Source organism: Pristiophorus japonicus, chromosome 4 (genome assembly GCF_044704955.1).
Source record: "Pristiophorus japonicus isolate sPriJap1 chromosome 4, sPriJap1.hap1, whole genome shotgun sequence".
NCBI lineage: Eukaryota > Metazoa > Chordata > Chondrichthyes > Pristiophoridae > Pristiophorus > Pristiophorus japonicus.
This window is the reverse complement of record NC_091980.1, coordinates 158,615,854-158,629,022: the sequence shown is the minus strand read 5'-3', so window position 1 is coordinate 158,629,022 and position 13,169 is coordinate 158,615,854. Positions and strand designations below refer to the sequence as shown.

At 43.4% G+C, this 13,169-nt stretch overlaps 1 protein-coding gene across 9 annotated transcripts in view; it reads left to right on the top strand.

Annotated features, from left to right (window-relative positions):
• LOC139263132 (coiled-coil domain-containing protein 9-like) overlaps window positions 1-13,169 on the top strand; it is a 367,644-nt gene that overhangs the window by 222,054 nt on the left and 132,421 nt on the right. For all 9 annotated transcript variants that reach the window (XM_070878722.1, XM_070878724.1, XM_070878721.1 and 6 more), the window contains one exon: window positions 7,377-7,561. In XM_070878722.1, coding sequence (XP_070734823.1) covers window positions 7,377-7,561 — 185 coding nt within the window. The remainder of the gene's footprint in view (window positions 1-7,376; window positions 7,562-13,169) is intronic.

Below are 13,169 nucleotides of genomic sequence, written 5' to 3'. Positions count from 1 at the left end.
AGAGGAATCCTAAACAGTCTGGAGAGTGGGATTAGACTAGAGATTAATGTGGAGAAAAACGCTACAGGTCAAATGACCTGTTGATGCTGTAACATTCTGATTTCATGTGTAATGAATGTTCTGAAAATGTTGTGGTCAACTACTCAGATTCAGTTGAAAGCTACTGAAAATAACTAGACGGAGTCCAGACTTGTCTGTTTTGAAACAATTTATGTCTTATGTACCTAGCCTAAGAACCAAAACTAGTGCCCATGTCAGTGCAGTAAGTGGGATAGCATGCTACAGTACTAATAATTATTCCTTACCCATGTCATGTTGCAACAGCAGCCACATGGGATGCCCATACTATTCTCCTGTCCATTCAGAAAGAGACAAATACCAATTTGTCAGATCAGTATGCAATGCTAAAATTAATAGATGTATTTATAAGCATGATAATTACACAGCAGCAGAGATATCAGCATAAAACTGGTAGTACTTATTAAACAATACGCAAGTTGTCTCAAAACAATGAACAGTCAAGAATCCTACGATTCTTTTCCATAGCTTTTAACTGAGTCTCTGGATGTTTCATGAGATGTTGACCTTGTGCAGCATCCCATTTTGTCTCCTGTCAAGGTTGAGACAGTGAACAGCAGGGAATTGGGAATCATAGGGTTGCTCCTCAATGATATGTCTTAACTTTGACAAAGCAAGCTCATTTTGATGACAGGCAACCAAGATATTAACCCTTTCTAACATGCAAGTAAATAAAATGTGAATGGTATTGTTCTGTTGGTTCAATCTTCTGTTTGCTTTTGGCACCTGGCAGAAATTGAAATCACATACTATCTAGTGCTTGCATATCTATCCATGCTTTTAAACCACCTGACTCATCTTCGAACAAAGCTCCTTTCATGGCTTAGCCAATTGAGAGAATTTTGTCTACTTTCCCCATTCTGTGGACTCATATTCATTAGCTTTCATCACACTGCGGCCCTTGATTTTGCCTTATGGCTGGTACGGTAGCCTAATGGTTCTGGTAGTGCACTAACAACCCAGAGGTTGAGAGTTCAGATTCCTCCACAGCAAGTTATGAAATTGAATTCAATAAATCTGGGAATTTGTGGGCTATGAAAGCGTCCAGATTTCTTAAAACCAAACTGATTGACAAGTGTGAGTTAGGAAGGGATCCTGTAACCACTACCCAGCCTGACCTACATGTGACTCCAGTACATGGTTGACTTTTAATGCCCTTAGGGAAACTAGGGATGGGCAATAAACATTGGCTAGCCAGTTTCTCACATCCCAAGAATAAAAAAAGTTAATTTGAAGTCATCAAAACTGCTGTGCTTGGGTAGATGATTCTGCCTGGTCTCTGATAGGTGGAGAAAAGTCAGCCATTAGCAGTTGGTGGATTGTAAACCTTTTTCCAAAAGGATCCTGCTGTCCTTGAGTACGTTTGTCCAAAGAACTTCAAAAGTATTGGATTTTAAATACTGCCTAGTTTTCACACCCATAGTTGCAGTATAGAGCAATAGCCCCATCGTGATTCTGCTGAAAGATATGATAGTTAAGGTTAGGTACTGCCTTGTACACTAGCTGATCTATTAAGAACAATTCACAGAAGCTGGTATTGGTGAGAACTGTAACACCAGCAAGAGGTGTCAGGTTGGCTTGAATGAATCAAATGTTAGGAATAAAATGTAAAATTATAACCATGTATAGAAACTGGAGCCAGTTGTTAACATATATAACTTCTGCATCTGACACCACAAGAAGTTTGCGATTCCTCCCTTCACTCAGTCACATTTGAGAATGGAATCTAAAGCCTGTGAAAGAGATTTGGGGTATCTGATTGTGCTCATTCCCCACCATTACTGTGTTCTCATTTTTGTAGAATGTTTTTTTTGAATGATAAGGGAGTCAAATGTCATGGGGCGAGGGCGGGGAAGTGGAGTTGAGTCCAGGATTAGATTAGCCATGATCTTATTGAATGGTGGAACAGGCTGAAGGGGCCAAATGGCCTACTCCTGCTCCTATTTCTTATGTTCTGATGTTAAGTATATCAGCTGGCAGTACTTTAGCTCTAAGCTAGAAGGTTATTGGATTAAGACCCACTGCAGAACTCCAGTACTTAAAAACCAGAGTGATGCCCCAGTGCAACATCGGGAGAGTGCTGATTGTCATTTGGATGAGACCTTAAACCGAGGCTCTGTCTGTTCTGCTGCTTCAACTGGACCTTAAAGATTCCATAGCACTATTTGAATAAAATGAAGACATTCTCATAGTGTTCCAGCCAACTTTCTTCCCCAATCTACATTGCCAAAAAGTAGTTAACATGTCTTTAATCTAATGGTTACTTGTGAGATCTTGCTGAGTACAAAATGGTTGCCATGTTTCCTGGTCCAAGAACATTACATTTCAAAGTAATTCACTGTATGTGAAACACTTAGACATTTGATATTTTTTTCAGGTTTGGTGTCTTGTCACTATGACCTTGTCAGTATTATATCGCATGCCCTCATTTATCTTCCTCAACTTTGGAAGGAGGCATTAGATGTGGCTTAGACCATTTATTTAGCAGTAAATCGTTTTATGAACAGAAGCAATGACACACAAATATAAAATTAGTTTTTCAGGGTCAGAAAGATTGTTCATCAGTAATTGTGACTCAGTACGCTGTTAAAAACCCTGCTACACATCATTGAACAAGGCTTAGCTTTTTCGGTGGTTTTTAACAACGTAAAAAAGGATGTTCTTGTTAGTTCAGCGCTTCACAGGAGTATTATGCGATAAAAAATTTGACACCGAGCCACAAAAGGAGAAATTAGCACAGGTGACCAAAAGCTTGGTCAAAGCGGTAGGTTTTAAGGAGCGTCTTGAAGGAGGAAAGAGAGGTGGAGAGGTTTAGGGAGGGAGTTCCAGAGCTTAGGGCCTAGGCAACAGAAGGCACGGCCACCAATGGTTGAGCGATTATAATCAGGGATGCTCAAGAGGGCAGAATTAGAGAAGCGCAGACATCTCGAGCAGGTTGTGGGGCTGGAGGAGATTACGAAGATAGGGATGGGCGAGGTCATGGACGGATTTGAAAACAAGGATGAGAAATTTGAAATCAAGGCGTTGTTTAACCAGAAGGGGGGGTGGTGGGTGAGCGGGTGCGAGTTAGTACACGGGCAGCCGAGTTTTGGATCACAGTTTACGTAGGGTAGAATGTGGGAGGCCTCTATCTTTGGTTCACCATAATCATGTTTCTGTATCTTTACAGATATAGGGGACCTGGTGATGGTGGAACTGGTTGCTTTACTAATGGTAACAGGGTGGAACATGGAGTTTCCTACATGTTGAATTCTTAACCATGGTTTATAGATTTCCTGTTCAGTCCTCTGTTATCTGCTTGATTCGTTTAGCTGTTTGGTTGGAAGTTTAGTAGTGGAAACGTTTCTGAGGAGATTACTGATATTCAATAAACTTTAAAGACTATTGCTGTTCTTAAGATTCTACAGTATATAAGTTTTAATACTTTGCAAATAAACCCAAATGTCTGTCATCCTGATGTCTCCACGTCAGCCTGCTGCCACTTCAGCAGTAGCTGCATCAAACTCTCAATCTTTGGCCACCTGAGATTTATCCTTCCGTATCTCTGAATCCTGACTGTAACTCTCTATCCATCTCTGCCTTTCACCAGGGCTCTTGCTTCTTCTTGGCAGTCCCTTGAATCGAGGATGATTTGCTTCTGCTCCAAAAAGGGATGAGTTCAATGAGTTCACAGGTATTTTAATAAAGGACCTAATATTCCAGATCCCGAACTGCATATTGAAGGGTGGAAGATGCCTGTGCGTGGGTTTTTTTAACATGTGGTGGCTGTTGCGCACCAGCCACCACACGGCCTTACAGAGCGAGGTCTTGGTCCATTGGCAAGGATTAACTAAGATGACTGGAGACCAGCTCTGCTGCACGGGCCTAGTGCGCACACATATCGCAGTGTGGGCTGGCCTGTGTTGCCCCTGAGCCCAAGCCTCTCCTGGGCCCCGATCACGTCGCTTTGCAATCTCTTGCCGCACCTTCGCCCTGACCTCGCCACTCCTGCTGTACCTGCCTATGCTCCAGTCACCGACCTGGGTTATGATAGCATCTAATCCAATTACCCTCTTCACTGCCGTCGCCCTCCTGCATCAGCTCGCACTGCTCCCTGGAGTGGTATGCCATCACGCTGCTCCCAGGCTGCCGCTCGCCACTCCTTTTAAGGCCCCGACCTGCCACAGATGTTTCCTCGCAGGTCGGGGCCATTGTGCTCTTGCCATGGCTCTTGCAAAACAGAGAGGGAACGGGTAGCCTGGTACTTTCAGTATCCATGAAGACTCGACCTACATCACTTCACTAGGATAAGACTACAGTATGTTTGGCTAGCCCCAACCCATAGTGTTTCTGCCTTACTGAAATAGAGCAATAGCGGAGAACAGAGGAAGATGAGGCTTGGATTTGGCAGGCGAGAGGTTAAAGTGTGCATTGGTTAGCAGAAAGGAGGAGGCAGCATTTGAAACTCAGATGTGCCAGGATAGAGTCAGAGGTCGATTAAGAAAGGTTTTTTTTTTAGACTTTCACACAGGAAGGAAGAAATTGGAATTGCATAGGATAATGTCTTGTCGCTATACTTTTTTTTAAACTAGTCTAATACCTTAATGCAGAGACCTAATTTGTTGAGGCACACATTTCATTCTGCACACTATATATTCGGTTTCAATTACAGGTTAAGAAAATAATACATCACTTACAAAAGTAAAAACTGCTGACCAGCTTTATTATTACTCTTTGTAAAACTGTGACAGTACCTTGTTTTTTAATTTTAAGTGTTTAGGTTTGGAAAAATTATACCCTGGATGGCTTTTTCATTTTCTAGCCAAATTAGCCAAAAGTGTGTGAGTCTAGACAGTGAATGCTTGGAGGTTATTTGACCATGGGGCTTCACTGCTAAGGCTGAGCCTGACCCTATCCACTGGTAGTCGCACGCACACTTTTTAGCAAGGGTCACTGGATAGTGATTGAGCACAAGACCCCGTGCTGTGTTTTTTTTCTCCCTCCACCTGTCCCAGTCAATTATAGTGCCCTGATTACCATAGCAGGGATCAGCTGACTCAGTACAGACTGAGGATTGAACCTTTCTGTTTTCTGTGACTCAGTTGCACACTGTCTTTACAATGTCTTTATATTAGCATGGATTGAGAATTGACTAACAGAAAACAGAGAGTCGGGATAAACAGGTCATTTTCCGGTTGACAAACAGTAACGAGTGGGGTGCAGCAGGGATCGGTGCTGGGTTCTCAACTATTTACAATCTATATTAATGACTTGGATGAAGGAACCGAGTGTAATGTAACCAAGTTTGCTGATGACACAAAGATGGATTGTAAAAACAAGTTGTGAGGAAGACACAAAAAATCTGCAAAAGGATATAGACAGGCTAAGTGAGTGGACAAAAATTTGGCAGATGGAGTATAATGTAGGAAAAAAATAGAAAAGCAGATTATAATTTAAATGGAGAAAAATTGCAAAGTGCTTCAGTACAGAGAGACCTGGGGTCCTTGTGCATGAAACACACAAAGTTAGTATGCAGGTACAGGTAATCAGGAAAGTAAATGGAATGTTGGCCTTTATTGCAAGGGGGATAGAGTATAAAAGCAGAGAAGCCCTGCTACAATTGTACAGGGTATTGGTGAGATCACACCTGGAATACTGCGTGCAGTTTTGGTCTCCGTATTTAAGAAAGGATATACTTGCATTGGAGGCAGTACCGAGCAGGTTCACTAGGTTGATTCCGGAGATGAGGGGGTTGACTTATGAGGAAAGGTTTAGTAGGTTGGGTCTATACTCAGTGGAGTTCAAAAGAATGAGAGGTGATCTTATCGGAACATATAAGATAATGAGAGGGCTCGACAAGATGGATGCAGAGAGGATATTTCCATTCATGGGGGAAACGGAAACTAAAACTAGGGGGCATAGTCTCAGAATAGGGGGCTGCCCATTTAAAACTGAGATAAGGAGGAATTTCTTCTCTCAGAGGGTTGTAAATCTATGGAATTCACTGCCCCAAAAAGCTGTAGAGGCTGGATCTTTGAATATATTTAAGATGGAGATAGATTTTTGAGCGATAAGGGAATAAAGGGTTATGGGGAGCGGGCAGGGAAGTGGAGCTGAGTCCATGAGAATGAGAGGCGATCTTATCGAAATGTATAAAATTATGACGGGGCTTGACAAGGTGGATGCAGAGAGAACTAGGGGGCATGATCTTAGAATAAGGGGCCGCCCGTTTAAAACAGAGATGAGGAGAAATGTTTTCTCTGAGGGTTGTAAATCTGTGGAATTCATTGCCTCAGAGAGCTGTGGAAGCTGGGACATTAAATAAATTTAAATCAGAAATAGACAGTTCCTTAAACGATAAGGGGATACAGGGTTATGGGGAGCGGGTGGGGAAATGGAGCCGAGTCCATGATCAGATCAGCCATGGTTTTATTTTAGATGGCGGAGCAGGCTTGAGGGGTCAAATGGCTTACTCCTGCTCCTATTTCTTGTGTTCTTGTGTTTACCAACTGAGAGAGTTATCATTGCTGAATTTAAATCATTCACAATTTTTTTTTAAACTTTCAAACATTAATTTATTTTCCTTCATGCAACAGCTGGAGAAATGTACAGCTCCCAAAATGTTTTAACTTTTGTAGTGTGGCTATACAGTCTCCACCACTTATAGTGGGCACGTTGGTGTTAATGTGATTAGCCTGCTTATAAGCGTTGGATAGTAAAACCATAATAGGTTGGTCGAAAGTACTGTATTGCCAAGAACAGTTTCCAGCATTTATGAAGCCTCCTCACTACTCATGAAAGAGTCCCTAGGGTAGATTTAACCACACTAGCTGTGTCTCGGTGATTAAGTGACATATCCTAGTCTATTCATAACAGGGCTGATCCAAACTCGATTCCCGATCCAGTATATCGTCTTTTGTACACGCTAAGAGAGAACAGGAACAGAAGAGGAAACAAATGGCTAACTGGATTTGAATTCCATCTCCGCGGTTATTACTTGATTAACTAACCAGTTGGAACAATCGTAGTGCAGCACCTTCGCTAATCTATATTTTTTGAACAGACACGGAATGAACTTGGACTGTCAGCACATCCCTTTTAAACAGACACTGCCCAAAATAGCCTGTGCGCTTAATGTGTTAGAAGCTGCGCCTTGTAATTGACTCGTATGGGACTGGCAAATGGTTAGTTCCCGATATGTAGGTGGCTGCCCGTGATGAGCATGGCCAGTGTAAGTGGTGGGGACTGTACTTCTATTCTGGTATAAAAATGTTATCCTTTCAAAGGTTTATACTGTAATTTTTTTTTACTTGCTTCAGGAGGGTGGGATGCCAGCTCAGAAAGGCACTGTGGACATGACTTTGTTGATGACAGGGCGGGAAAGAGCAGAGTACGTCCGTTGGAAGAAAGAGCGGGAGCAGATAGATCAGGAGAGGCTGGCACGTCACAAGAACTCCAAAGGAGAGTGGAAAAGAGCATGGGATGCAAATAAAACTGAGGACATGTAGGTTTATTCCTTGTTACATACAATATTTATGATATTTGTCATTTTGTATTTCTCAAAAAACTATGACTTGGTGAGTAAAACAGTTCTGATAAAATTAAGTTTTGTGCTCATTGTGTCACTACTATTATTATAAAATTTTTACTCTAACAATCCCAGACCCAGTGAACAGAATTGTGGGATGACAGGACTTGAATGAAAAGGCTGTGGGGGTTTAGATTGGTTAGCCCCAAAAAATGTGCACAGGAATCCTGATGCGCGATTAACCCGTGCCCATTGAGTGGAATGCAGGCAGCATGCCAACTTCGTGCTGCCTGCTCATTACCATGATTGCTAGCTGCAACCAGAACTCCCCTCGCTGTTCATTGGCTGCACGCATAAGCAGGAGGCCCAATACCGTGAGTGCCTAGCATTACTTAAAGCTAGCCTGCACTACTTAAATTTAGCCTGCAGTTTTAAAGGGGAGGTGTATTGTGGCTGGAGCAAGTGCTGGCAGTCGTTCTACAAGTGAATCCGATGTGGGAAATAGTAAAGAATGGCTGATCAAGACAGAGAGCAGATACCTAGGTTTTCGGACGCTGCACTGGAGGTCTTGATTGAAGAGATGGAATGGAGGAGAGATGTTCTGGATCCTCAGGGGGGAAGTCCAGGCATTTGTTCAGAAGGCAGTGGCAAGAGTATAGCTCCAAGAACAAGGATGCACTGCCAGAAGAAGTTTAATGATCTCACACGAGTGGCCAAGGTCAGTGCATCCATCTTCAAATATCATATCCTACTAATTGCACCACTAGCTTCAGCCACTGCTCCATTCACCACGCCCCATCACTCACCTACCAACAATCTCGATCACTCAGGACTCATAGCTAACATTCATATGCTTCACTTCACCCTCACACACTTTTGCAAGCCTCACACCCACATCTCAGAGTTTGCACACACTGGCAGCTACTCACAATGACAGCCACATCACCCATTGCACGACACTCACTGACACATTTCTCTCTATCTCGCAGGAGAAGATGCCGCACAACCGGAGGCAGGAGGAACTGACCGGAGGGGGGAGAGGTGCACCTGAATGTTCTGACCCCCATAGAGGAAATGGTACTGGCCATTATGGAAAGGGTCATTGCTGAGGATGTGGCCACCAGCGGGGCTGAAGCCATTGAAGATGAGGGTACAAGATGCCGGTATCTGCATACTTAATCCTCCTTTTCTCATCCCACTTGCCCCTCATCCCAAAATCTCAAGCTGCTGATGATGATGATAAACATAAGAAATAGGAGCAGGAGTAGGCCATACGGCCCATCGAGCCTGTTCCGCCATTCAATAAAATCATGAGATCTCGACTGATCTGATCATGGACTCAGCTCCACTTCCCTGCCCGCTCCCCATAACCCCATATCCCCTTATCGTTTAAGAAACTGTCTATTTCTATCTTAAATTTATTCAATGCCCCAGCTTCCACATCTCTCTGAGGCAGCGAATTCCACAGATCCACAACCCTCAGAGAAGAAATCCTTCCTCATCTCTGTTTTAAATGGGCGGCCCCATATTCTAAGATCATGCCCTCTAGTTCTAGTCTCCCCCATCAATGGAAACATCCTCTCTGCATCCACCTTGTCAAGCCCTCTCATAATCTTACACGTTTCGATAAGATCACCTCTCATTCTTCTGAATTCCAATGAGTAGAGGTCCAACCTACTCAACCTTTCCTCATAAGTCAACCCCCTCATCCCCGGAATCAACCTAGTGAACCACCTTTGAACTGCCTCCAAAGCAAGTATATCCTTTCGTAAATATGGAATCCAAAACTGCATGCAGTATTCCAGGTGTAGCCTCACCAATACCTTGTATAGCTGTAGCAAGACTTCTCTGCTTTTATACTCCATCCCTTTTGCAATAAATGATGATGATGATGCACTTCTTATTTTCTCCATTATCCTCACCACAACCCAAATACTGTCGCTTTATCCTTTCAGAGCACCAAGAACTGCAACTTGCCCAGGCAGTGGTGGAAGAGCAGGAAGGCAGTGAAAATGAAGACACACTGTCACTGGATTTCACAGTTACAGCCACCAGCTCAGATACTGACACTGAGCGCAATTTAGAGGATAGCTTAGAGGCGGGATCTGCACGCGGTGAGCCACTGAGCACAAGTGCGCTGCAGCCAGGGCAGAGGGAAAAGATAGCGCAGGTGCCAGCTTGCCGAAGGGCAAAGTTGCACACTAGTTCTGCTACAGAGGACTCCGATGAGGATGGACCAGGCTACAGAAGAAAACACAAATAAAAACTGAAAATGCTGGAAATACTCAGCAGGTCAGGCAGCATCTGTGGGGAGAGAAACAGAGTTAACGTTTTAGATCGATGACCCTTTGTCAGAAATTAGAAAAAGTTAGAGATGCAACAGGTTTTTAAGCAAGTGTAGGGGTAGAGAAAGAGGGGATGGGAGGAAAGAACACAAGAGAAGGTCTGTGACGGGGGGAAGGCAGAAGTGATTAAGAGACAAAAGGGATGATGGTGCAAGGCAAAAGGAGATGGTACATAAGAACATAAGAATTAGGAACAGGAGTAGGCCATCTAGCCCCTCGAGCCTGCTCCGCCATTCAACAAGATCATGGCTGATCTGGCCGTGGACTCAGCTCCACTTACCCGCCCGCTCCCCATAACCATTAATTCCCTTATTGGTTAAAAATCTATCTATCTGTGATTTGAATACATTCAATGAGCTAGCCCTCAACTGCTTCCTTGGGCAGAGAATTCCACAGATTCACAATCCTCTGGGAGAAGAAATTCCTTCTCAACTCGGTTTTAAATTGGCTCCCCCGTATTTTGAGGCTGTGTCCCCTAGTTCTAGTCTCCCCGACCAGTGGAAACAACCTCTCTGCCTCTATCTTGTCTATCCCTTTCATTATTTTAAATGTTTCTATAAGATCACCCCTCATCCTTCTGAACTCCAACGAGTAAAGACCCAGTCTACTCAATCTATCATCATAAGGTAACCCCCTCATCTCCGGAATCAGCCTAGTGAATCGTCTCTGTACCCCCTCCAAAGCTAGTATATCCTTCCTTAAGTAAGGTGACCAAAACTGCACGCAGTACTCCAGGTGCGGCCTCACCAATACCCTGTACAGTTGTAGCAGGACCTCCCTGCTTTTGTACTCCATCCCTCTCGCAATGAAGGCCAACATTCCATTCGCCTTCCTGATTACCTGCTGCACCTGCAAACTTTTTGGGATTCATGCACAAGGACCCCCAGGTCCCTCTGCACCGCAGCATGTTGTAATTTCTCCCCATTCAAATAATATTCCCGTTTACTGTTTTTTTTCCCCCTAAGGTGGATGACCTCACATTTTCCGACATTGTATTCCATCTGCCAAACCTTAGCCCATTCACTTAACCTATCTAAATCTCTGCAGCCTCTCAGTGTCCTCTACACAACCCGCTTTCCCACTAATCTTTGTGTCATCTGCAAATTTTGTTACACTACACTCTTTCCCCTCTTCCAGGTCATCTATGTAAACAGTTGTGGTCCCAGCACCGATCCCTGTGGCACACCACTAATCACCGATTGCCAACCTGAAAAGGACCCATTTATCCCGACTCTCTGCTTTCTGTTAGTTAACCAATTCTCTATCCATGTAAATACATTTCCTCTGACTCCGCGTACCTTTATCTTCTGCAGTAACCTTTTGTGTGGCACCTTATCGAATGCCTTTTGGAAATCCAAATACACCACATCCATCGGTACACCTCTATCCACCATGCTCGTTATACCCTCAAAGAATTCCAGTAAATTAGTTTAACATGATTTCCCCTTCATGAATCCATGTTGCATCTATTCCTATCTAGATGTCCCGCTATTTCTTCCTTAATGATAGCTTCAAGCATTTTCCCCACTACAAATGTTAAACTAACCGGCCTATAGTTACCTGCCTTTTGTCTGCCCCCTTTTTTAAACAGAGGCGTTACATTAGCTGCTTTCCAATCCGATGGTACCTCCCCAGAGTCCAGAGAATTTTGGTAGATTATAACAAATGCATCTGCTATAACTTCCGCCATCTCTTTTAATACCCTGGGATGCATTTCATCAGGACCAGGGGACTTGTCTACCTTGAGTCCCATTAGCCTGTTCAACACTACCTCCCTAGTGATAGTGATTGTCTCAAGGTCCCCCCTTCCCACATTCCCGTGACCAGCAATTTTTGGCATGGTTTTTGTGTCTTCCACTGTGAAGACCGAAGCAAAATCATTGTTTAAGGTCTCAGCCATTTCCACATTTCCCATTATTAAATCCCCCTTCTCATCTTTTTAAGGGACCAACATTTACTTTAGTCACTCTTTTCCATTTTATATATCGGTAAAAGCTTTTACTATCTGTTTTTATGTTTTGCGCAAGTTTACCTTCGTAATCTATCTTTCCTTTCTTTATTGCTTTCTTAGTCATTCTTTGCTGTCGTTTAAAATTTCCCCAATCTTCTAGTTTCCCCACTAACCTTGGCCACCTTTTATACGCATTGGTTTTTAATTTGATATTTCCTTTATTTCCTTTTTTATCCACGGCTGGTTATCCCTTCTCTTTACCGCCCTTCTTTTTCACTGGAATATATTTTGTTGAGCACTATGAAAAAGCTCCTTAAAAGTCCTCCACTGTTCCTCAATTGTGCCACCGTTTAGTCTGCGTTCCCAGTCTACTTTAGCCAACTCTGCCCTCATTCCACTGTAGTCCCCTTTGTTTAAGCATAGTACGCTCATTTGACACTACTTCCTCACCCTCAATCTGTATTACAAATTCAACCATACTGTGATCACTCATTCCGAGAGGATCTTTTACGAGGAGATCGTTTATTATTCCTGTCTCATTACACTGGACCAGATCTAAGATAGCTTGCTCCCTTGTAGGTTCTGTAACATACTGTTTTAAGAAACAATCCCGTATGCATTCTATGAATTCCTCCTCAAGGCTACCCCGTGCGATTTGATTTGACCAATCAATATGTAGGTTAAAATCCCCCATGATTACTGCCGTTCCTTTTTCACATGCCTCCATTATTCCCTTGATGGTGATGGTGATGGGACAAGTTAACAAACAAAAGATGAGTCTAGATAGGGTGTAATTGGAGATGGCAGAATCAACAACAGCTGCTGTGGGGAAGAGAGAAAAAAGGAATGGGGAATTGGGTTGAACATGAGAAATAGGAGCAGGAGTGGAGACCAAATCTGGGCACAATACACCAGGTGTGATCCTTCCGGGGCCCTATATAATTGTAGTAAGATGTCTTTACTCATACTGAAATCCTCTTGTAATAAACGGCAAAATACCATTTGCTTTCCTAATTGCTTGCTGTACCTGCATGTTAACTTTCAGTGATTGGTGTACAAGGACACCCAGGTCCCTCTGAACACCAACATTTCCCAATCTCTCTCCGTTTAAAAAATACTCTGGGGGAGAAATTTGGTTGCATCCTGTTTGGGGACGGTAACTGAGAGGGGGGGGTTATTGTTATTGTTCTTGAATTATTTGTTCACATAGATCCTGTCAGAAAGGGGCTGTCTTAGGTTTCACCCTCCCTTCCTCGTGCGCCTCCTTTTCAACCTCCTCCCCCTCGGC